The 27,677-nt window shown below is 37.6% G+C and overlaps 1 protein-coding gene across 1 annotated transcript in view; it reads left to right on the top strand.

Moving 5' to 3' along the window:
* Positions 1–7,199: 7,199 nt before the first annotated feature.
* The window catches only part of PPP1R7 (protein phosphatase 1 regulatory subunit 7), a 42,104-nt gene continuing 21,626 nt past the window's right edge, over positions 7,200–27,677 (top strand). The window contains exons 1-2 of the mRNA XM_053709901.1: positions 7,200–7,326; positions 11,652–11,747. Of these exons, the coding sequence (XP_053565876.1) occupies positions 7,284–7,326; positions 11,652–11,747 (139 nt within the window). The 5' untranslated portion in view covers positions 7,200–7,283. The remainder of the gene's footprint in view (positions 7,327–11,651; positions 11,748–27,677) is intronic.

The raw sequence follows: 27,677 nt of genomic DNA, 5'->3' as shown, positions 1-27,677 counted from the left end.
GCCATCTTGTTTAATGTGCAAAGTCCTCCGTGGGTTATATTCCGTTTCCTTTCGGCTCATCATCATGTCAGAGCTACATAGATCATCCGATGTATCGCGGGATATGGACAGACAGGCCAAACTTTCTGGAGTAACTATTGGGATTTTCCCCTTCATTCCTACAGGACGCAGTACCAATTCCTTATGACCAGGTTCCTCTTCTCCAACAACCCATCCGGGGATCAAAAGGAGGCGTCTGGGCCCCAAAGCGCCCCCTCCCTCTCCCTCAAGTGTGCTAGGTTCAGATAGGGTGTGCTGCTGTTCTGGGTGACGCTTGTCCCTATAAAGAATTTTATCTAGTGTGTCCCCCAAGGCGACATGGTGATCAATAAGTAGGCATCGTAGCTGTTCCAAAAAATTCAAAGGGATTTCCATAGTAGATGAATAGTAGAAAGCGTCAGGCAGGGGTAAGATAATAAATTGCGTTAACACTCTCCTAATGCTTTAAACTCAGCACAATGTGCTGCCTAACGACAAGGCCCAAGTGCGCCTCGCCGGGGGGTAAATGAAAGGCCTCACCCTTAGAATGTGCTCCGGGTGCTCAAAGTCATAATCATCTCATAGTTAATAGGCTCATCTAATGCAGGATCTTTAACGCTTCAAAAATCAGGCTATGTGGCAGGTAGATGAGTCGTCTGGAATAATATTTTAAACAAAAATGATGAAAAGGCTGGACCAGAGTGGTAATGTGCGACTTATCATGGCCGCCTCCCTGGAAGTCCCCCAGTAACTGATATTTTCAAAGGATTAATAACCATTGGGCCACTGATTTCACTATGAATAAATACAGGGTAGATCCCCCTCCATGACATGCAATTGTTTTCAGCCTGGCCCAATGGTGTTTTGGGCACAGAAATTGATGCGAACACTGGCATTGGTGCTGTAATTGCCATTTTTGAATAAGTAACATATATTTTCAAAAGGTTAATAACCATTATGCCCCTGATTTCACTATGAATATATAGAGGGTAGATCCCCCTCCATGACATGCAATTGTTTTTAGTGCTCTAATTCTCATTTTTGAATAAGTGATATTTTCAAAAGGTTAATAACCATTGGGCCACTGATTTCACTATGAATATATATATATATATAGACCCTCCTCCATCACATGCAATTGTTTTTAGCCTGGCCCAATGGTGTTTTGGGCACAGAAATTGATGCCAACACTGACATTGGTGCTGTAAGTTACTGATATTTTCAAAGGGTTAATAACCATTGGGCCACTGATTTAACTATGAATATATACAGGGTAGACCCCCTCCATGACATGCAATTTTCTTTAGCCTGGCCCAATGGCGTTTTGGGCGCAGAAATTGATGCCAACCCTGGCATAGGTGCTATACTACTCATTTTTGAATAAGTAACTGATATTTTCAAAGGGTTAATAACCAACAGGCCACTGATTTCACTATGAATATATACAGGGTAGATCCCCCTCCATGCCATGCAATTGTTTTTAGCCTGACCCGATGGTGTTTTGGGCACAGAAATTGATGCCAACCCTGGCATATGTGCTCTAATTCTCATTTTTTTAAAAATAAATAATATTTTCAAAGGGTTAACCATTGGGCCACTGAATTCACTATGAATATATACAGGGTAGACCCCTCCATGACATGCAATTGTTTTTAGCCTGGCCCAATAGTGTTTTGGCCACAGAAATTCATGCCAACCCTGGCATAGGCGCTGTACTTCTCATTTTTGAATAAGTAACTGATATGTTTAAAGGGTTAATAACCATTGGACCACTGATTTGACTATGAATATATACAGGGTAGACCCCCCCTACATGCCATGCAATTGTTTTTAGCCTGGCCCAATGGTGTTTTGGGCACAGAAATTGAAGCCAACCCTGGCATAGGTGCTGTACTTCTCACTTTTGAATAAGTAACTGATATTTTCAAAGGGTTAATAACCATTGGGCCACTGATTTCACTATGAATAAATACAGGGTAGATCCCCCTCCATGACATGCAATTGTTTTTAGCCTGGCCCAATGGTGTTTTGGGCACAGAAATTGATGCCAACACTGGCATTGGTGCTGTAATTGCCATTTTTGAATAAGTAACATATATTTTCAAAGGGTTAATAACCATTATGCCCCTGATTTCACTATGAATATATACAGGGTAGATCCCCCTCCATGACATGCAATTGTTTTTAGCCTGGCCCAGTGGTGTTTTGGGCACAGAAATTGATGCCAACCCTGGCATAGGTGCTGTACTACTCATTTTTGAATAAGTAACTGATATTTTCAAAGGGTTAATAACCATTGGGCCACTGATTTCACTATGAATATATACAGGGTAGATCCCCCGCCATGACATGCAATTGTTTTTAGCCTGGCCCAATGGTGTTTTGTGCACAGAAATTGATGACAACACTGACATTGGTGCTGTAATTGCCATTTTTTAATAAGTTACTGATATTTTCAAAGGGTTAATAACCATTGGGCCACTGATTTAACTATAAATATATACAGGGTAGACCCCCCTCCATGACATGCAATTGTTTTTAGCCTGGCCCAATGGCGTTTTGGGCACAGAAATTGATGCCAACCCTGGCATAGCTGCTGTACTATTCATTTTTTAATAAGTAACTGATATTTTCAAAGGGTTAATAATCATTGGGCCACTGATTTCACTATGAATATATACAGGGTAGATCCCCTCCATGACATGCAATTGTTTTTAGCCTGGCCCAATGGTGTTTTGGGCACAGACATTGATGCCAACACTGGCATTGGTGCTGTAATTACCATTTTTGAATAAGTAACAGATATTTTTTGAAAGGGTTAATAACCATTGGGCCACTGATTTCACTATGAATATATAGCGTGATCCACTCGGTCTGCCACAGAAATGTATAAATGTATAATGGTGGAGGACCGTAGCGCTCTATATGTCTTTCACAAAACATATATGACAAACAGAATACATCAGAATACATCAATTAAACTGATTCTGCATACTGCCACCGCAACACTGATAGCGGAGGACCGTAACGCCCCATAGGATTCTGTCAAAACATTTTACTGCAAAGACCTTCCCGCCAAAGAAATGTGACATGGCGGGGAATAGTGCAGACAATTAAAAATGCATTACAAAGCATTGTAATATTAAAACGATAGCAAAACCAATAGCGCATCCACAGTAAGGAGACTGAAGACTGCTGCTGTTAAACTTATACTGAGCATAATGGCTATATTATTTTGTAGCATATAATACCACAAAAAAGCTGTAACTCAGACCAAACTTGCTATCTGCCCATACAAGAAAATGTATATACCTCCATTCCTAAAGGTAATAACCCTTGTCTCGAGTCACATTATTTACCGAGAATAAGGCACCACAATAAAAATAATAAGGTGGACCCCTTGCTGCAACATAAGAGGATCACACATAAGCCCATAAAATCTATATTTGCTTATATAAAAAACAACCCTCATACAACTGTTAACCCTTTCATCACCATTAAAGAGGGAACAGCGTGTCTCACACTGCCTAGCAGGATATATCTTCTCCCCATAAAATCTGCAGGAGTCTATAAAGTGCACCATCTCCCTCCTTAGAAGACAAAAGGGCACTTACCTGCATCTGGCCGTCCGGCAGCAGGACAGATCACTAGGTTTGAGAGGCATTCTCCCTCACATGGACCTGTGGAAAAGAAGAAAGACTGAATAATCTTACTCAGGCTTTCAAGTTAGGGCAGCAACAAAATATTTGGAAGGCGCAGTGAGGATTATACCCCACAAGTTTCCAATTGCTTAAAAGCCACCACTACTCTACTGAAGAGACTGACATGGGCTACGTCTAAACCCCAGGAAGGAACAGAGCAAACTTGCTCTGCTCTAAAATAATAAAATATTGATTGAAGAATCTTCTTTCAGACACCTTAACTTTACCACCTCCTTGCTTTTAACATAGGCAAAGAGAATGACTGGGGGTTGTGGGAAGGGAAGTAATACTTAACAGTTCTGCTGTGGTGCTCTTTGCCTCCTCCTGCTGACCAGGAGTGATATTCCCAACAGTAATTGATGATGATCTGTGGACTCACCATGTCATTAGAAAGAAATGAGGATTACAGCACCTATGCCAGGGTTGGCATCAATGTCTGTGCCCAAAACACCATTGGGCCAGGCTACAAACAATTGCATGTTTGGAGGGGGATCTACCCCCTTTGAAAACATCAGTTACTTATTGAACAATGGTTATTACAGCACCTATACCAGTGTTGGCATCAATTTCTGTGTCCAAAACTCCATTGGGCCAGGCTAAAAAAAATCATCTGATGAAGGAGGATCTACCATGTATATATTCATAGTGAAATCAGTGGCCCAATGGTTATTAACCCTTCAAAAATATCAGTTACTTATTCAAAAATGAGAATTAGAGCACCTATGCCAGGGTTGGCATCAATTTATGTGCCCAAAAATACCATTGGACCAGGCTAAAAACAGTTGCATGTCATGGAGGGGGATCTACCCTGTATATATTCATAGTGAAATCAGTGGCCCAATGGTTATTAACCCTTCGAAAAGATTTGTTATTCAAAAATGGTAATTACAGCACCAATGCCAGTATTAGCATCAATTTCTGTGGCCAAAACACAATTGGGCCAAGCTAAAAACAATTGCATGTCATGGAGGGGGATCTACCCTGTATATATTCATAGTGAAATCAGTGGCCCAATGGTTATTATCCCTTTGAATATATCTGTTACTTATTAAAAAATGAGAATTAGAGCACCTATGCTAGAGTTGGCATCAATTTCTGTGCCCAAAACACCATTGGGCCAGGCTAAAAGCAATTGCATGTCATGGAGGGGGATCTACCCTGTATATATTCATAGTGAAATCAGTGGCCCAATGGTTATTAACTGTTTGAAAATATCTGTTACTTATTCAAAAATGGTAATTACAGCACCAGTGCCAGTGTTGGCATCAATGTCTGTGGCGAAAACACCATTGGGCCAGGCTAAAAACAATTGAATGTCATGGAGGGGGATTTACCCTGTAAATATTCATAGTGAAAGCAATGGCTCAATGGTTATTACCCCTTTGAAAATATCAGTTATTATTTTTAAAAAAATTACAGCACCTATGCCAGTGTTGGCATCAATGTCTGTGCCCAAAACACCATTGGGCCATGCTAAAAACAATTGCATGTCATGGAGGGGGATCTACCCTGTATATATTCATAGTGAAATCAGTGGCCCAATGGTTATTAACCCTTTGAAAATATCTGTTACTTATTCAAAAATGTGAATTAGAGCACCTATGCCAGAGTTGGCATCAATTTATGTGCCCAAAACACCATTGGGCCTGTCTAAAAACAATTGCATGTCATGGAGGGGGATCTACCCTGTATATATTCAAAGTGAAATCAGTGGCCCAATGATTATTAACCCTTTGAAAATATATGTTACTTATTAAAAAATGGCAATTACAGCACCAATGCCAGTGTTGGCATCAATTTCTGTGCCCAAAACACCATTGGGCCAGGCTAAAAACAATTGCATGTCATGGAGGGGAATCTACCCTGTATATATATTTATAGTGAAATCAGTGGCCCAATGACTATTAACCCTTTGAAAATATAATTTACTTATTCAAAAATGAGAAGTACAGCACCTATGTCAGGGTTGGCATCAATTTCTGTGCACAAAACATAATTGGGCCAGTCTAAAACCAATTGCATGTCATGGAGGGGGATCTACCCTGTTTATATACATAGTTAAATCAGTGGCCAAATGGTCATTAACCCATAGTTGCCAACAGTCCCTGATTTCCAGGGACAGTCCCTGGATTTTGTTGTATGTCCCTGGATTTTTTTTGTCCCTGGAAATGTCCCTGAAAATCTATTTTGCACAGCATTTGTTGTTTGCATATATATATATATATATAGATATAGATATATATATATATAAATTCCAGCAAAAAAGGCACTCACCTTTTTTTGCTGGACTTTTGGATACATTCTAAAGTGCACCCTGTCTGCTGGAAAGAACTGTTTGATGTGCTTGATCTTTTTGGGATATATATATATATATATATATATATATATATATATATATATATATATATATATATATATATATACTGTATATATATATATATATATATATATATATATATATATATATATATATAGATATATATAGATATATATATATATATATATATATATATAGATATATATAGATATAGATAGATAGATGATAAATAGATATAGTGTATTATTTAAATATAATTCATTCCTAATGGAATATTAGTATTATTGAATGGGTTCACATATTATTTGTCTTTCTAATTTTGATGCTGTGTTGTAAAACTAACCATATGCCCAGAATGTGACATTGTGTTCCAGAGACTGGGTAGGTGTAAGAGCTTGGTGCTGTAATCTGTATAATAAACTATGGATAAGTCTAAATTATACTATTACTTTCAACTGGGTGTGTTTTGATTGCAGAACTGAGTGGGCGGAGCAGTTGAACAGTAGGTCATCAATACTCCAGTAACCCGCTTGCTTGCTCTGCTGCAAAGTGTCCCTGGAAATTTTTTTGAAATGTTGGCAACTATGTATAACCCTTTGAAAATATCAGTTACTTATTCAAAATAGTAATATTTGTATTGGTGCCAACGAATGCCCTTTTTTAGTTTGTATATCCAATTGCTGTATAAAGGGATTCCACCTCTGTGTAACTACATTATATGAATCATATTATTATTTAAATAAAACCTTTATTTTTATTTTAAATTCAATTTAAAGCAGTCTGACAAAAAATTTGAATAAGAAACCAACTTCCATGAATAAGAAACAGAATTTCACGAATAAGAAACAGCTTGAATAAGAAACCAACTTCCTTGTCGTTAAAGATCCCATCTTATTTGTTTCATGTACAAAATAATTTCTATTATTCTATATTTCTATTTTTCATAAATATGCAGCTGCAGTACAAAGAACTGCAAAATATAGCAGCAGATTCCTATCTTCTCCTTCTCCCGCTATTCATGTCTCTATCACGTGATCACTAAAGGTCAGGCGAGTGATGTGCTATGGTTACTAGATGCTACCCTAATCATATAAACAACAGTTACCGAAATTACACGCAAGGTGGCGCTGACATATGACTCACACTTATAATATTCATTGGCTGTCCCCTGCTAAGCTGTCATGGAGGAGACTCTCTGCCAATTGGTGGTAGTGTATGCTTCCGGAAACTAAAAAAACGAGAAAGCTATGGCGGATGAAAGCAGAGAGGGAGAAGTGCAAGACATGGAAGGTAGGAAAGTCAACATGGTTATACGAACATGTTAGACGTGTTTACCGGCATATAAAATAGATGCGGTTCTGAGAGGCACGCTAGAGCCACGTTTACCGAGATGTTAATGTTTAAAATCGTCAGTCAGTGGCAATCATGTAGGGAAGGCATTAGTTTATTGACAGTGCTATGAAATGAATGAAGAGAGCAGTGAGTAACAGTATAACACTGACATAATGACGTGAATAAAATGGACTATGGTTAAAGGTGCATTGTACACTTGATTTTTCTTTGCATGTATGTTTTGTAGATGATCCATTTATATAGCCCATATGGGAGTGTTTTTGTAACCATGTATAGTTTTGCTTATTTTTTAATAACGTTGTGCTACATTTCAGATGCCTAACCAAGCCCCTCAGATGTATAATGTAGTCTACAGATTCCTGCTTGTTCTTGTTTGTTTAATTGGTCTTTTCATAAGTTAGGGAGAGCCTAGTATTCATGCTTTCTCAGCCCCTTTCAATGGGTGTCCCAGACTAACCTTATAAGAGTGCTAAACTGGGAGCTTCTGAGTGATTTTTAAAAAGATTTTATTCTGGAGATTTTAGATGAGTTTCTGTGCATATTCTTTATAGTTTTGTCTATTACATGCAGCTATATGAAAATTGGTGTATACTGTCCCTTTAAGTAGGGGAGAGTGCTGATATGCAAAGCATGGAATAAGAACACCTTATAGTAGTAAAATGGAATGTGGACCCTTCTTATGTACAGCATTAAAAAGGTTGGACGGCAACTGGGAAGAGTGACAGGAGATGAGGAATGGAAGTAGCAACCTTAGGAGCATATACAGTATGGGAGAAAACAAGAGAGGATTGACGTCAGTAAAGGCTGAGACATGGAAACCTTGACAGTGTTTGAGGAACGGTTGCACTTGCAGGTTACTTGGGGGAGTGACAGTATGAGGGAAACTGTAGGAGTAGACATGGGAGGAGTAATAGCATAAGTGGAAGGAACTGATGGAGTACAACTCGGGAGGAGTGAGTGACAGTTTGAGAAGAATAGAGGGAAAACTCCTTGGTTGACTAACCACAATAATGTAATGGGTGGGGTAACCTGGGATAAATACACCTAGGATGAACAAGCTGTTCAAGGAGAAGTTGGTAGTTTGAGAAGAAACGAGGGAGAAAATATAGGACAACAAAAGTATGCCTGTAAGGATTCATGACCAGAGGAAAAAGCAGGACACATGAGAATAATTACAGCATTTGCCATGGTGCTTAAATTTCTTGTCTCCCAATTTGCATTCTGCAGTACATTTATAAAAAGTGTATTTGCACGCTTCAACAGCTCTATTTATTGTGAGGGTATGTATGATGTAATATGCATGCATGCAAGCTACAACCAATACATTGTATGTTTGCTTTCCCAGCATGCAATCTGGTTTATCTCAGTGTTATTGTCTCAAAGCACCAGTCACCTACTGCAACACTGTCAGATTGTGCTCGTCATTAGGAAAGTAACCTTGCAGCTATAGACAGCGCTGCTCTCTAAAGGACTAACACACCCAAAGCACAGCCACACAGCAGCATAATCACAGTGTGTGCGCGCACCACATGGTACAATAACCCTGCAGCAGCTATGAGGGTCTCCCACTTGGTCTGTAGATAGGACAAGAAAGGGACAAAGTTATTTTCAGTGCAGTGTTTGATATATTTTGTTGCACCCTATTGTGAAAACTAGAGTATTTACACAGTGATTGCAAATATTAGCAAAAATATCTGATGAGGATGCATCTGGGTGTGTGTGTATATATCTATATATATCTATATCAATTTCAAGCCCTACGCTACTAGCCAGTACAAAAGCTTACTTGCTATTTCTAATCCCACCCACACCATACCCCCTCTTTGCATATGTTTAGCCATTGTGACACAATTGGTAATATTTTTTTTATTTTATACTGTAACAAATTAAATAATGCTACATACAGTAATAAATTAACAAAAATAAGTTAATAGCCGATGGCGAGTGGAAATTTTGATATATATATATAGAATGGAACACACCAACCATTAACAGCAGCCAGGTGCACTGCTAGATAAACATCCAATGACTCACCGTGTGTATCCAGGATCAGCAACTTCCTCAATAGGTACACAAGCAGGCAACACAGGCACAAGTTCTGCAAAAAAGGATTTTATTTACAGAAACAATATTGGCCCAGAGCCATAACGTTTAAGTTTCTGGTGGAGCCTTTATCAAATAGAGGCCAGAGAAGATATATATTATCTATCTCTATATTCTTTCATTACAGGGCTTGCAAAATATCACTCTAGTTTACCAATCGCAGACAAAAGTTGCTAATCTTCTATAATGTTAAAAAAGAAACCTTGACGAGGTACCTGGGCTTTTCCCATTTGGCCAGATGCGGTAACTAACTCTTCCATTGCTGCTTTTTATCTTAGTTGAGAGCTTGTGAGTGAGTGCTGGACTTTTTCTGTGTGTTTATATTAAAAAATATTATTTTTTGTATTTTTCCTTGTTTGGGCCTTGCACCCAGGCCTGACTGGGGTTAACTGCCTGTGACTCTGGTGGCAGTGCAGCTTCCTGAGAGTGCTGGTTTGCACCCAGGGCTGTACATGTTGCAGGGTCATAGGATATGTACCCGGTCCAGCCTGAGAGCCCATGTTTTATTTATTTATATATATATATATATATATATATATATATATATATATATATATATATATATATATATATATATATATATATATATAATTTCAAGCCCTACGCTACTAGCCAGTACAAAAGCTTACTCGCTATTTCTAATCCCACCCACACCATACCCCCTCTTTGCATATGTTTAGCCATTGTGACACAATTGGTAATATTGTTTTTATTTTATACTGTAACAAATTAAATAATGCTACATACAGTAATAAATTAACAAAAATAAGATACTAGCCAATGGCGAGTGGAAATTTTGATATATATATCACAGAAACTGTCAATATAGAATGGCACACACCAACCATTAACAGCAGCCAGGTGCACTGCTAGATAAACATCCAATGACTCACCGTGTGTATCCAGGATCAGCAACTTCCTGCACGCGTTGAAAAAGTCTTGGGGAGAACTATATTCACTATTGCCTGCAGACGCTCATTGTTGTACCACTCTACAGCCCTTCGGCGATCAAGCTGCCTTCTGCTACAGCCAATAATATAACATTTTGACTCATCAGTCCAGAGAACCTGTTGACATTTTTCTACACCCCAGTTTCTGTGTTTTCTAGCATAGTTGAGTCGTGTGGCTTGGTTTCCATGTCAGAGGTATGGCCTTTTGCCTGCAAGTCTTCCATAAAAAAACACTTTTGACCAGACTTATCCAGACCATAAATGGGTGAACCAAGATCCCACTGATTTCCACTGGTTTGTAATGCTGTTTAGCATTTAAAGTCTTCATTTCAAAGCTTTAAAAATTATGTATTAGGTGTTACTTATGCCAATTTTGAGAGGGGCCTGGAACCTAACTCCCTCACTTCCCATTGACATTTAGGTTTTTGTTTTTGTTTTTTTCTACATAGAATAGCTGTTTTGCCAGTTTTAACCACAACCCATTGAAATTTGCTTGCAGGGAAAGTAGACATCCTTATTTTATCAGTTTTATCTTTTTATACACAAAGTCCAATACTTAGAACAATTACAAAATTAAAATTTTAGTATGTATCTCTCCCACCCCACCCCATTAGAAGTGTATGATTTATTTTTGTGCCTTTTTACATTATTTTTCTCTACCCATTACTGCAGTATTGAAATTTTCATTATAAGTGGTGGGTTTCAACAGGAATAAGCTGCAGTTTCAGGTGACAAACTATAGGTAAAGGAGCACAACTCAGATGAGCAACTAGCGCTGGGGACCCACAGTGCTCTTTGCTGTAGTTAAACACACAGTATTGTACGACAATTTAGAACATGCCATTTTTCGACTATTAAGGCCCTTTAATACACTCCAGCAATTGAAGTTGATCTTTGGGAACACATTAAAGAGGAGGAAATGTTACAGTACATTGGCCCTTTAAAATGCTGTAGAAGTATACAATCCTACGTTTTCACTGGAGATGTCATATGCAGTATCTGGATGATAAAATGTTACTTCTTAAAAGGCCTCTGGAGAAAATGTTGATCCATTACAATAAGCTGACTCCCCCGCTGAACAGTAGCTCTCTGGGAGCCTGATATGCATCTCAGTAAGAGAAGATTTGACATAAATGATGCTTTGCAGGTTTACTGCATGACTCAATAAAGCTGTTCATTTATGATTGTGTTTTTTTTTTTTTTTTAAAGTTGATAGACGCAGGGAATCTGATGAATCAGCTGATGAAGAAACAAAGGAGAAGCAAGATGTGCCAGATGGAGAACAAAATGGAGACAAAACCTCTGGTATTCATATTATTCAACGTATAGCTATAAATGAAATGTGGCTCTAGATATTTCTGCTAATCATCTTTAATATATCACATTTAGCATGTCGACATACGTAGAGACATGGACCCCCACATTTCTTCTTTTATAATTCAGATAGCGCATGCAATTCTAAACAACTTTTCAATGTAGTTTGTTCACTTTGTATACTTTGTCGAAAAGTATACCTAGGTAGCCTTGGGGGGGAGCAGTGCACTACTTGGAGCCAGCTGCTAAATTGGTGGCTGTACATATATGCCTGTTGTCATTGGTTCACTAGATGTGTTCAGTTTGCTCCAAGTAGTGCATGGATATAGTGAGAATTAAGTTTAAATTCATAATATAAGTAAATTAGAAAGATGCATGCTTTATCTGAATTATGAAAGAAACATTTTGTGTTTCATGTCCCTTTTAGGGTACATTAAATGCAACAAAGTTGTATGGTGAATATGAAAGTGCACTGTTTTATTAACCTGTAAAAATGAGTTGTGTTGTATCTGTTTTGATTATGGGTCTAATGAGAAGTGCAATCTTATCTGTGGGAGAGGAGCTTATTGGCTGATAATGAGAATTCCCAGAGCAGTGTTGGTGGCCCTTAAAGGGATACTAAACCCATATTTCTTTCTTTATTTATTCAGCTTGAGCATGCAACTTTCTATTTTACTCCTATTATCAATTGTTCTTCATTCTCTTGCTATCTTTATTTATATAGCAGGAATATAAAGCTTAGAAGCCGCAGCTTTTTTGGTTCAGCATTGGGTAGCGCTTGCTGATTGGTGGCTAATTGTAGCCACCAATAAGCAAGTCCTATCCAGGGTGCTGAACCTAAAATCTGCCGGCTCCTAAGCTTTACATTCCTGATTTTCAAATAATAACAAGAGAGAATAAAGAAAAATTGATTAAAAGGAGTAAATTAGAAAGTTGCTTAAAATTGCATGCTCTATATGAATAATTAAAGGGAAAAAATTGGGTTTAGTATCCCTTTAAAGGGACATAAAACTAAAAAAAATCTTCCATAATTCAGATTCAGAACATACAATTTTAAACCACTTTCCAATTTACTTCTAACTTCTATTATCAAATTGTCTTTGTTTTCGTGTTATCCTTTGTTGAAAAGCAGGAAGATAAGTTCAGGCGTATGCGCAAGTCTCTGAAGCACTATATGGCAGCAGCTTTGCAATATCGTTATACATAAGCAAGAGCACTAGATGGCAGCACTATTTCCTGTTATGTAGGCTCCAGACATGTGAATGCTATATATCTAGATATCTCTTTAACAAGGAATAACATGAGAACAAAGCATATTTGATTACAGAAGTAAATTGAAAACTTTTTTTTAAATTATATTCTCTATCTGAATCATGAGAGAAACATTTTGGGTTTCATGTCCCTTTAACATGCTAACGTTTAGTTGCAAGTAAAAAAGGATTAAATAACCATTTAAATGTTGGTATAGATCAATTAGATTGAGATTCTCAATGTTGTTTTTTTAGTAATCTAGTGTCACATGTTTAGTTAAACATGCTACCCCCAGAATTTGGTACTTTAGTTAATAAAGGTTTATTGAAATTAAATTTGAATACGTATTAAAGATTTGTTTGATGCTCTTGTGCTATAAAATAAAGAGATTATTTTTATTACACTTTATCAGTGATATTATGCCCTTTACAGTCATGCACTTCCTGGTAAAAAGGAGGGTAAGATTTGTATCCATTTGCTGAAGACTTGTGACTCAGCTCCAGATGCTGCTTAGAACCTTGCGTACTGGTGTTCACAACTTGTTTGCTTTCTATTTGCAGTACATTGATATCACAATTAAAGGACCATTAAATACAGTTGAATTGCATAATCCATAAATTCATAGTTTAAAAAAAAAAAAAAAAAAAAAAAAGGTAATGCAATAGCACTTACTTACACTTTGGAAATGTATTCCATGTGCCAGCCTTGTGTATTATGACTGCTGATAGCAAGTCGCTCATATACATACACTGTAAACTATGGCGCATGCTCAGTAGGAGCTGGTGCCTCGGAAAGTGTGCATATAAAAATATAAAATGTGCAATTCCATAGTATAAAAATATTTGATTTGGTGCTCTATCTGAATCAGATTAAGGGCCAGATTACAAGTGGAGCACTTATTAACGCACCCGCTCCTGTTTTAATTGAGCTTGAAGTAAGTTTTTTGCTATGGTCAGGTTGAGCTCATATTACGAGTTGAAAGTAAGCTGTTTTCGTTTGAGCGCTAACCTGAAGTTAGAATATTGCGCAAACATAATTGCATTTTCTCATGTGCGCTAACACGAAATTCCAATGTTCTTCACATAACAGAATGTTCTATTTATTCATAAATATTTCTACATATACCCGATGGTTTTTGGTACAATAAATATATATACATGCTATGTGCAGAACATAGGAATGTGAAATATATTTACAGTAAATACACAGTTAAAACCTTTATAAACAATGAATATTGCATAAAAATGATTTTTCATATTTTCATCTACTTAACTGCAAAGTGCTCTAATGTGCACGCACACACACACGTATATATGCATGTGTGTGTGTATATCTATCTATCTCACTGCCTGGTCCAAAACAAGACGAGAAACCGGCTCAGCTTGAATGTGTGCCCCCCTCTAGACAAAGCTCTGGCAGGGACGGATTTAATCTTTTTCAAGATGCTTGGGAAAAGTCAGTTCAGGACCCTTGGATGTTGGAAATCATATCTCAGGGGTACCAGATGGTCTTTGGATCAAAGCCTCCTCAAGGAAGATTCATACTGTCTCTAAGTTCCTTGCGATCTCTTGAAGGTCACACGCTTTCCTGCTTCTGTTAAAGGGACAGTCAACACCAGAATTTTTGTTGTTTAAAAAGAAAGATAATACCTTTATTACCCATTCCCCAGTTTTGCATAACCAACACAGTTATAATAATACACGTTTTACCTCTGTAATTATCTTGTATCTAAGCTTCTGCTGACTGCCCCCTCAGTTCTTTTGACAGACATGCAGTTTAGCCAATCAGTGCTCACTCCTAGGTCACTTTACGTGCATGAGCTCAATGTTATCTATATGAAACATGTGAACTAATGCCCTCTAGTGGTCAAAATGTATTCAGATTAGAGGCAGTCTTCAAGATCTAAGAAATTAGCATATGAACCTCCTAGTTTTAGCTTTCAACTAAGAATACCAAGAGAACAAAGCAAAATTGGTGATAAAAGTAAATTGGGAAGTTGTTTAAAATTCCATGCCCTATTTAAAACATGAAAGGTTTTTTTGGACTTGACTGTCCCTTTAAGGATAATGGGGAAAGTCGCTGCTTTTCATTGTCGCAAATAAACCAGGGCTCTACTCCATTCTATTCCTTGTAACAAATAAGGCTTATTTTGGATCCTAAAGGAACATGAAACCCAATGGGGTTTTTTTCTTTCATAATTCAGATACAATGTATATTTTTCCTATTATCTAACTTGCTTTGTTCTCTTGATATCCTTTGAAGAAGCAGCAATGCACTATGGGGGGGCTAGCTAAACACATAGGTAAAGCCAATAATAAGAGGCATATATGTGCATCCACCAGTCAGCAGCTAGCTCCCAGCTCTTGAGCCTACCTAGGTATGCTTTTCAACAAATGATACCAAGAGAACTAATCAAATTAGATAATAGAAGTAAAATGCTGTTTAAAATCTCTATAGCTCTGTACCTGGACAATATTCTGGTGCAGGCATCCTTTCTTTAGCTGGCAATGAAACACACAGATGCGGTTTTTCATCTTCTTTGCAGTCACAGTTGTAAAGTCAACCTATCCAAGAGTTCCTTGACTCCTCCGACCTGGGGATCTGTCCTAAGGCCTATAATTGTTTCACTGTCTGGTACTTCTCTAACGGAACAGTATACTCAATCCTCTTCCTTATGTTGCTCAATCCAAGTTTTAGGCCTCGTGTTTGGTGCCTCAGATGCAATTTGATTTGCCATATTTGATCTACGTCCTGTACAATTAAAGGGACATAAAACCCAACAATTTTTGTTTATGATTCAGATAGAGAATACAATTTTAAACAACTTTCCAATTTACTTCTATTATTTAATTTGCTTCCTTCTCTTGTTATCCTTTGCTGAGAGGTTTATCTAGGTAAGCTCAGGGGCAGCAGATAACCTAGGTTCTAGCTGTTGATTGGTGACTGCATATATATATATATATATATATATATATTGATTGTGATTGGCTCACCCATATGTTCAGTTATATACCATTAGTGCATTGCTGCTCCTTCAACAAATGATACCAAGAGAATGAAACAGATTAGAAAATAGAAGTAAATTAAAAAGTTGTTTAAAATTGTATTCTCAATCTGAATCATGAGAGAAAATGTTTGGGTTTCATGTCCCTTTAAGAATGCTGCAGCAGTGGAGCGAAGATTGTGGATCATTCTTAGCAGATCCTGTTGAACCACAAGATGAGACATTTTTTTGATATGGTGGCAGACTCAACAATTCTCTATTCAAGGGGCTTTCTTTATTCAGGCCAGCATGGGTTATTACCACAGACGCCACTTTCCTAAAGGCTTGGAGTGCTGTCTCAGAGCAATGAGTCTGGTCTCTTCGGGAGATGGGGGTACCAATCAACATTTTGAAACTCCAGCCAATCTTCAGTGTCTTTTAGTGTTGGCCCAATACTCGGGCAATAATATAACTTGTACAATGGCTTGTTGGTGTTCATTACATCATTTTACAAAATACTACCACTTTAAAATATATGGCCACAAAGCCTGATCAGTAACGCACCTGCCTTAACTTTTTTTTTGTCCTAACCTATTTCATGGTGGTCTTGTGGAATCTCACTATCTTCTAAAAGAAAGCTAAATGTATGTTTACTTGATAAATTAAATGGACAGTAAAGGTTCAGTTTGAGGATGCAGTTTTATTTGTTCTTTGTTTCCCCACCCCCTTGTCTTTCCTGATTTTTCTGTTCTTCTTCATCTAATATGTCGTATATATATATAAGTGCAGAATTATTAGGCAAATGAGTATTTTGACCACATCATCCTCTTTATGCATGTTGTCTTACTCCAAGCTGTATAGGCTCGAAAGCATACTACCAATTAAGCATATTAGGTGATGTGCATCTCTGTAATGAGAAGGGGTGTGGTCTAATGACATCAACACCCTATATCAGGTGTGCATAATTATTAGGCAACTTCCTTTCCTTTGGCAAAATGGGTCAAAAGAAGGACTTGACAGGCTCAGAAAAGTCAAAAATAGTGAGATCTTGCAGAGGGATGCAGCGTGTGGAAAAACCAAGGCGCAAAATAACTGCCCATGAACTGAGAAAAGTCAAGCGTGCAGCTGCCAAGATGCCACTTGCCACCAGTTTGGCCATATTTCAGAGCTGCAACATCACTGGAGTGCCCAAAAGCACAAGGTGTGCAATACTCAGAGACATGGCCAAGGTAAGAAAGGCTGAAAGACAACCACCACTGAACAAGACACACAAGCTGAAACGTCAAGACTGGGCCAAGAAATATCTCAAGACTGATTTTTCTAAGGTTTTGTGGACTGATGAAATGAGAGTGAGTCTTGATGGGCCCGTGGCTGGATTGGTAAAGGGCAGAGAGCTCCAGTCCGACTCAGATGCCAGCAAGGTGGAGGTGGAGTACTGGTTTGGGCTGGTATCATCAAAGATGAGCTTGTGGGGCCTTTTCGGGTTGAGGATGGAGTCAAGCTCAACTCCTAGTCCTACTGCCAGTTTCTGGAAGACACCTTCTTCAAGCAGTGGTACAGGAAGAAGTCTGCATGCTTCAAGAAAAACATGATTTTCATGCAGGACAATGCTCCATCACACGCGTCCAAGTACTCCACAGCGTGGCTGGCAAGAAAGGGTATAAAAGAAGAAAATCTAATGACATGGCCTCCTTGTTCACCTGATCTGAACCCCATTGAGAACCTGTGGTCCATCATCAAATGTGAGATTTACAAGGAGGGAAAACAGTACACCTCTCTGAACAGTGTCTGGGAGGATGTGGTTGCTGCTGCACGCATTGTTTATGGTAAACAGATCAAAACACTGACAGAATCCATGGATGGCAGGCTTTTAGGTGTCCTTGCAAAGAAAGGTGGCTATATTGGTCACTGATTTGTTTTTGTTTTGTTTTTGAATGTCAGAAATGTATATTTGTGAATGTTGAGATGTTATATTGGTTTCACTGGTAAAAATAAATAATTGAAATGGGTATATATTTGTTTTTTGTTAAGTTGCCTAATAATTATGCACAGTAATAGTCACCTGCACACACAGATATCCCCCTAAAATAGCTATAACTAAAAACAAACTAAAAACTACTTCCAAAACTATTCAGCTTTGATATTAATGAGTTTTTTGGGTTCATTGAGAACATGGTTGTTGTTGTTCAATTATAAAATTTATCCTCAAAAATACAACTTGCCTAATAATTCTGCACTCCCTGTATATGTGTGTGTGTATATATATATATATATATATATATATATATATATATATATATATATATATATATATATATATATATATATATATATATATATATATATAATTTTTTTTAACAGATGAAAAAGGCACTAACTGGTTAAATTATGATAAAATATAACTTTTAATAGCGTCAATTAAAAGAAAGCAGCATAAAGTTTTGACATTACGTTCCCTTTAACAAATGCAAGATATAGCAAAAGATCTATACAGAGCTATATAACAACCTCCTCAAACCGTTACCTTAAATACCCAATATGTGAAGTCTCTGACCGCCGATCCGCAACTGCGGACCACATGCTGTGTCCAGTACTGATGCCGTCATCAGCGCATGACTCGTGCGATTCCAGCAAGGTATTTCAAACCACAAGAGCATTAACATTGAGGATAATAACTTTATCACTACATATGATACAATGCATCATCAAGTGAGCTCCATAGTCAGGAAACATTGGGACCTGATAAAAACAGATAAGACCCTGCCATTCCAGCACACACAACATCCAAGGATGGTATACCGTTGTGCCAACAATCTTGTTAAAACAGACCCTGTGAAATGCTATGAGAGACACGCTTGGCTGAAGTCCACTAAAAAGGGCTGTTTTAAATGTGGGGACTGCATCACATGCGACAGTATGTTTAAAAAGGGACACGTTTTTAACACCCACATCAAAACAAAATCAATCACAGGTTGACCTGCACCAGTACACGTCATTTACATCTTGATTTGCCCATGCTCCCTATTTTATGTAGGTAAGAGTCACTACGTTCTGGGAAAGATTGGCTAATCACCGCTGTGCGATCAGGGATGCATGCCACTTTGCCTGCTGTAGAAATAGTGTCTCAAGTCTAAGGACTATGTTAATTAACAAGGTACTACCACTGCTAATGGGAGGCAATAGGTCCAACCAGCTACTGCGTTTGAAGACCAGATGGATCTATACACTGGATACCATAGCCCCTAAAGGGTTGAACACAATGCTGGATATTGGGCCATTTTACTCAGGGGACTGAAATATACATGATTGTCATCTAGTATTCTCTAACAAATTATATCTGTATTAACCCAAAGACGCTCCTGGACAGCTTGACCATTATTGTCTAAATGACTGCACATTATGAATTGATTGTGCGTACTGTTAGACACACCTGACTGCTTAAGCCCTCTGTCATAAGGTTTTATACCATACTCCCTGATGCATGATTGATATATATTGCACTATATTGCACTTTTATGCATTGTTAGGTTAGGTGCATAATGATATATATATATATGCTGCACTTTATTTGAGATCGCAACCACTATGTTTTTATTAATCAATGTTTTTTACTAATTGGTATTTTAATTCAGTCTCTGCGCTGTGCTCAGTGTCATTCTTAATGTATTTGAGTTACATAGTTTCTATGTCTCAGATTTTCATGATATGCCTGTTTTGTTTAGGTTTAGAATGGCAAGAGATCGGTAAGATGTGATTGGCTACAGGGCTGTCACTATACAACACGGCCCCTGAATGTACGTGTCCGCACGAGTCGTGCGCTGATGACGACATCAGTACTGGACACAGCACGTGGGCCACAGTTGTGGATCGGCGGTCAGAGACTTCACATATTGGGTATTTAAAGTGAAAGTCAATCCTAGCGTTGTACAAACGCTAGGATTGACTATTGAAACAAATAAAGGGGACTTTCATTCATGAAGTATAAGATACTTCATGTAGAAAGCTCCTTTTATTTGTTTCAACCGATCGCCGTTCTTAACTGCTACAGCAGCCCACGGCTAAAAAAATTTTTTTTGCTAAGAGGTGACATTTTCACCTCTTAGCAAATAGCCGTGCGGTAAATCCGGCTTGTCGCTCATGGGAGCCAAGGTAACGGTTTTAAGAGGTTTTTATATAGCTCTGTATAGATCTTTTGCTATATCTTGCATTTGATAAAGGGAACGTAATGTTCTCGAAACGTTATGCTGCTTTGTTTTAATTGACGCTATTAAAAGTTATATTTTATAGAAGATCCCTTACCGTTGGGGTTTCCCAGCACAGATTTGGGTCATTCAAGATAATATTAGACTTATCTGTAAAACGCCAGATGAAATAGCGTCCTTTTGTTCCTCTCTGGACATTGAACCTATAAAGCCAACATCTGACAATAGCAACAGCCAGTTCTCTACCAAAAGACCTAACGACAGAATTCCAAATTGGCAGACTGTTTCCACAAAAAAAGGGAAAACTTTGATTCCAGTACCAACTAGATCACCTGTTACTAATCTAACTGTTTCCACAGAAGTGTCCTGAATTCTAGTCAATATTAATTTGCAGGGCCTTATACCAAGATAGTTTATCGTTAGAATTGCCTTTCAGTTTGAAATTGTTTATTTACCAGAATGAAGGAGATTCTGTTAGATGAGACCCAGGGGCTAGCAACACCAAATCCCCCATGTATTCTCTCAATATACCCTATGTTAGGAAGAGAGACTTGTATTGTAATCCATATACTAAAACTTCAGTATATATGTTTGTTTGTTATGTGTTTACTCTAATGCACAACTTAGTTCTCACTGTTAATATTTTGTTTTGCAGAAAAACCTGTGTTCAAACTTTTTCTCCCGAACCCAGAGCAATGTACAATGCAGCATTCCTGATCAAGTTCTATCAAGTATAGGTAATGATGTCGAGAAACACAGATAAACGCTCACACCATCTGACTTTACTGACGCAAAACGCTAAAGGGCTGAACTCACCTCATAAACGCAGCAAAGCACTATCTGACCTAGCTAAACGACATGCAGACATAATATTCTTGCAGGAGACTCATTTTCAATATCAAAGAGAACCAAAATATCTAGGGAAAACATACACCACACATTACCATAGCTCAGGACCCCATAAAAAAGCAGGAGTGAGCATCCTAATCAAAAAAGACCTCCCGTTCACGACTTCAAATATCAGTAAAGACAAGGAGGGCAGATTTCTAGGCCTAACTGGACTGTTATATGGAAGACCCATAACGTTAGTAAATGTTTACGCACCAAATAACAAGCAAAATTCTTTCTTCCACACTATGTTTAAGAAAACATTAGATTTGGCAGTAGGTCCAGTGTTTCTAGCAGGAGATCTAAACTTTCCCCTCCAGCCCCATAAAGATAGTTCCAATCCTAAAATAATGGTATCCAAAAAAACTACTACAACATTATGGAGAAACCTAAAAGACCTTAACTTATATGACCTTTGGCGTCTTATACACCCAGAAACAAAGGATTACACTTTTTATTCTAGCCCCAACAAGACGCATAGCAGATTAGACTATATTTTCACTAATCAGAAAGGCCTCCCTAATATACATAGCTGTGATATTTCCCCAACAGCATGGTCAGACCATGCAGCAGTAAAACTAAAATTCTCTTGGCCAGAAACGCAGTCAGATACGTTTCTTTGGAAGTTAGATGACACTTTACTGAACGACCCAGACACCCAATCGAAGATATCAACACTGATCACAGAATATTTTGCACACAATGTAAATTCTATAAATAATAAATATATGATTTGGGAAGCACATAAAAGTGTACTGAGGGGGGAACTAATAAAATTAAAAGCCCAGAGACAGCGTCATATGAGGCAACAATATAATGATCTGGCTGATGAATTTTCCCGAATGGACCTGGCAATAAAACAAAACCCAAATAATTTAGAAATATTCCAGAAGTACCAAACGGCCCGCTCAGCCCTAGACAGTTTTTTAGATATAGAGTACCATAACCTACAACGGAAAACAAACAGCATGTTTTATTATGAGAGCAATAGAGCAGGCAAACTGCTAGCGAGGGCACTAAAAAAGAAGCGGTTTAAGTCATATATTTATGAGATTAGGAAACCACAAGGTCAGAGTCCCCTAACCACAACAAAAGAAATTCTAGATAGTTTTAGAGAATATTATATTAATCTATATAACATTTCCAAAACACCACCCTCAGAGGAACACCTCATAAATCTCAAGTCATATGTAGCAAAGTGTAATATACCCAAAATTACACAAGACCAATTGCAGGACTTAAAGAAACCCATCACGGCGCATGAAATACAGCATGCGATTAGCACATTACAAAATGGGAAAAGTCCAGGCCCAGACGGCTTCTCATCAAAATATTATAAGCTCTTTTCCCAAAACCTAGTACCCCACCTAACGCCCCTTTTTAATGAAGTAACGGATAATAACCCGTTCCCTCCCTCTATGCTAGAAGCACAAATCTCAGTAGTCCCTAAGCCGGGGAAGTCCCCAGACACCCCGGCAAATTTCCGCCCAATCTCATTGCTGAATGTAGACATAAAATTATATGCCAAAATATTAACAGCACGTATTAATAAAGTCCTCCCCCAAATAGTCCACATCAACCAGGCCGGCTTTACGCCGACACGAGAGACACGTGACAACACTACTAAACTTTTAGCGCTAATGGAACATGCACACCGTATGCACACACCCTCCGCATTCATTTCAATGGATGCGGAGAAAGCCTTTGATAGGCTCAGCTGGAACTTCCTAAAGCAAGTTCTATCTAAATTTGGGTTTGATCAGGAATTAATTGGGAAGATCTTCTCATTATATAACACCCCACAAGCAAAAGTTAAGCTCAATGACTCAGTCTCAGACCCATTCCAAATAACAAATGGCACGAGGCAGGGATGCCCCCTGTCTCCACTACTTTTCGTGTTATCCATGGAAGTATTAGCCTCATATGTTAGGGATAACGAACACATAACAGGACATCGGATAGGACAGTCGGAATACAAAATTACAATGTATGCAGATGACATATTTACCACACTAACGCACCCTAGCAAGTCAGTCCCCGCCCTTATTCATTTGATACAAGAGTACGGCCTCTACTCTAACTTCAGTATAAATATATCTAAATCTGAATTGTTGGGTATTAACTTAGAGCCAGCAGCAGTAAAAACTCTGCAACAGCAATTTCAATTCAGAATTCAAGATAAAGCGATCAAGTACCTTGGGGTACACATCTCTCCTAATATCTCTGAAATAGATACAAAAAATGCTAACCAAGTTTATATGGGCAAATAAGCGACCACGCATAGCAACAGCAACACTTTACCGTCCAAGAGAATTAGGAGGCATGGGGGCCCCGAACCTACAACACTATAGGCAGGCAACCTTTCTGACCAGAATCGTTGATTGGTGTAAGAATGCAGTCAATAAAGAATGGGTCCAGCTAGAACATCAGTTAGCTAACAATACTCCGTTAGGAGGCTCCTGCTGGCTCCCTCCCAATCAAAGAGCACTTCCAAAAACTGTAGCCACAACGACATGGGAAACTTACAAATGTTGGGATAGGGTAATCAAGAAATATCCGCACATCTCCTCGACATACTCCCCGCTGACCCCGATAATGGGGAACGCACTCCATCCACTTAACCTTATAAAGAGAGGGGAATATCCCTTAAGTATACGAGAATCTCTTCCTGTCTGTGAATTTTACACAGCAGGAAAACCGAAATCGCAAGAAGACATTATTGCTCAACATGGCCCTAGATTTCAAGATTGGCTAGCGTATTTGCAAATATCCCACTTTCTCACCACACACCCGTCCAAAGCACATCTAACTCGACCTCTTACCCCATTTGAGAATATATGTATCAACCCTCTACCAAATCGAGGAATATTATCTCTCACACACAGACAAATTTTAGTTATATACTCTAAAACACTGCCATCTTATGTCAGCGCATGGGAGAAGGAATCAGAAAGCTCTATGCCCAGGCGAACATGGTATGATATATTCACACGCATGAGTAAAGCTTCTTCATCCATCTCTATTCAAGAGATGAATTTGAAACTGATGTGCAGGTGGTACTATACACCAGTGCGTCTACACCAAATTTTTCCCACAGTTTCAGACATGTGCTGGAGAAGCTGTCAAGATAGGGGCACGCCATATCACATCTGGTGGCAATGCCCAATAGTAAAAGATTACTGGGAGGCCATCAAAAGAGAAATTGAGAAAGTTTTGCAACTGTCCTTACCACTAAACAGCTGGACTCTTCTTTTTAACTCATTCCCTAAAATAACTTGTAAATATAGGCTAACACTTTTGACAATTATGGTCAATTCAGGGAAAAAATTAATACCATTAAACTGGAAGAAGCCAGACCTTCCTTCAGTGGAGGTATGGAAAGCTACAGTAACACATGCACTTACATTAGAGAAATACCACTTCAAGCTGACCAACCGACAAGACGACTTAGACTCAATACGATTTATATGGGACGAATATAGAAATGCCTGACTAGATAAATAGTGAGAGTAATAGCCGAGAATCTTAGTACCAATAGCAAGGTAATTTGTACGTCTTAGACACCAGATAAGCAAAGGAATGCAAAATTTTCACTTAACCATTCAAGCACAAGTACATAAACGCTCTGGGTTCTTCCTTCCCCTCTCTTTTCTTTGTTTTAATTTATCAAAATCCTAATAACTAGGAATTCCTTTCTGCAGTTAAATTGTTAATAATATGTTAAATGTATAAGTAGATAATGTGAAGCAAAGCTGTAACTGTACACCTTACCATTGAAAACTGTAAGCTTCTGAACTTTTCAATAAAAAGTTTAAAAAAAAAAAAAAAAAAAAAGTTATATTTTATCATAATTTAACCAGTTATTGCCTTTTTCATCTCTGTTAAACCTGGTTATTCTCTGACGTTGCACCCTGTGAGTTGTCTAACATTGGATTATGGAGTGCCTATTCTAGTGACTTTTTGAGATTTAATCTAACGTGATGTCTCGTGGATTCTCACCATCATAAATCAAAATTGATTTATTAGGTAGTCGCTCATTTTTGTTTTATTTTGAGAGTTGAAAAAAAAATACTTAGATATGCCTGTCATTTATGCAAAGTGATGTTGCTGAAATTTTGTAGAAATTTAAAAAGTGCAAAAAAGGATTCGACTGAAAGAAGTTGAGATTAGTGATGTATGCGTGTGTAAGGGCTAACAAAATATTATATTAACTTAATAAAGCTGAAATTTATCAAGTTTATCTAATTCAATGATCTGATTGTTCTGTGTTACATTGCTGACCTATAGTTATTGTTTTTATTTCAACAAAAGAACTGTCTGATTTTATTTATAACCAATGACAATAGTTAATATAAGACCATAAATATAAAATGTAAAATTTTGAAAGACAAAACCTTGCATGTGCACTACTTACATGGTAAGTGCCAGATAAGCATGATATGGAAATTATGTTAAGCATGATTATCTTGGTTATGCTTATCTGTTTTTCCCTGTTTGCCTTATTTGCACTAACCAACTTGCTGCTCTCCATGACTTTTTCATATTTCAGAATGTACAGTTTCATCCCCTAGGTCTCTATTATGTATGCCTGAGAGATTTAAAGGGACATTAAACCTAATTTTTTTTTAAATTTCATGATTTAGAAAGAGCATGCAATTATTATTTTTTTTTTTTTTTTAAATCTTTTATTTATATCCAACGATAAATGCAGAAAAAATCAGTGGCAAAGTAAACAATTTTTTTTGCCACAATCAACCAATTTACCAACAACAGGTCACATGGTTTCCTGCCACACAGGGCGAAAAACAACAAGTTAAATGACACACAGCTTATTCTTTTAGTAGTCTGCCTCTTAGTGGCTACAAAAAATATGCACAACTTGCTTCAATAAATATTGGATATTTTTATCAATTTTTTTTTTTATTAGCAACAATAAAACAAAAAACAAACCAACAAAACAAAAACAAAGAAAGGGACGAGAAGGATGGATTACAGTTCTACCACAGTCCCAACAATACTAACTCTGAATTCCTGACCGGGAAGATCAGATAGTCTATCTCAGTAGGGGAGAAAGTTTTAATGAATGCTGACCACTTTTTAAAGAATTGTCTAATATCATGTTAATCACTCTTATTGGTGTCTATCTGTTCTTATATACATTGTTTCTTCAGACAATTTTTAACCTCTGAAATACTCGGGATCGCTTTCATGTTCCATTTTTTTTAAATTAGATATCTAGCTGCTAGGACACTCATGTTGATTAATTTCTCATTTGTCTAATACCTTAATGTCCTTCCATAAAAATACAATGTAAACCAATGATAAAGCCAGAGGAGAGACCTTCAGTGAGTTATTTAACCAGTAAGAGTCTAGTAAGAGCATGCAGTTTTAAACATCTTTCTAATTTACTTCTAGTAGCTAATTTGCTTCATTCTATTGATATTCTTTGCATAAGAGCATATCTAGATAGGCTCAGTAGCTGCTGATTTGTGGCTGCACATAGATACCTTTTTGTTATTGGCTCACTCATGTGGATTGCTATTTCTTCAACAAAGGATATCTAAAAATGAAGCAAATTAGATAATAGAAGTAAATTGTAACATTGTTTATAATTGTATTCTCTACCTGAATCATGAAAGAAACATTTTGGGGTTTAGTGTCCCTTTAAGTTTACCTACAATAAGATCTGCTTTCTTATGGTTACAGAACTTGATTTAAAATGCTACTAAAGTCATGTATGTGACATTATATATTTTTTTTGCAATGTTATAAATGGACCTGATAAGACTTGGTGATAAAGCATAATAACCACTAATATTACCAAGAAAATCATTTTCTTTTGTTCTAAAGCTTATATTTTTGGCTCTCTTCAAGGCTAACACTGTTTAGGAATATTTATTCTCTTTTCTCGCCCCCCCCCCCCCCCGAATTATAGAAGCAAGAATGCAAGGCGCTAAATTTCACTTCATCCAAAAGGAAATCTAGTCTTGCTTCTCTAGGTGTTTTGCATGTCCATCTACATTCTTCAAGTTGTTTAGAACAAACCTTTACTAAGTTTTGTACAGAGAAGCTATGTTCATTGCAGATATCCGTATAGTAGGTATCCAAGGCTGTCATTATCTGGACTATATTCTTATGTTGGGTCCTTTGGGCAATCTTGGTTGCAGAGATTTTATATGTCCATCTTGCTTTTGAACATAATGATCATTTTTAATAATTCTAAATTTCTAAAGGCTGGGTAATCGGAAATGAAGCTGTTGGTTTGTAATCACATTTTGGAAGAAATAAAAGAAAGCTTGATCCTGATGGCGTGTCCAGTCTGGTATAAGGCAAACATTTGATTCTCTGAAGATCTGCTTGACTACAAACTCAAGCACGCTAGAGTGGAAAGTTGGAAAGGAAGCAAAACCATATTGCTGATAAATTTAATGGAACTCTGGGAAACTGGCCTGGTAATATGGAATTCATCTTCTACGCATCAGTTTATCTCTTAGGGTCAAGCAATTGTTGTACATATGCATAGGGACCCTTTTCAAGAGTAAGGAACCCTTTTTATAAGATTATGTCCTAATGCAGCAATAAATATTTATTTTTAAT

Source organism: Bombina bombina, chromosome 4 (assembly GCF_027579735.1).
Source record: "Bombina bombina isolate aBomBom1 chromosome 4, aBomBom1.pri, whole genome shotgun sequence".
NCBI classification, from domain to species: Eukaryota; Metazoa; Chordata; class Amphibia; order Anura; family Bombinatoridae; genus Bombina; species Bombina bombina.
The sequence above is the reverse complement of the archived record's forward strand: the minus strand, read 5'-3'. Positions and strand labels throughout refer to the sequence as shown.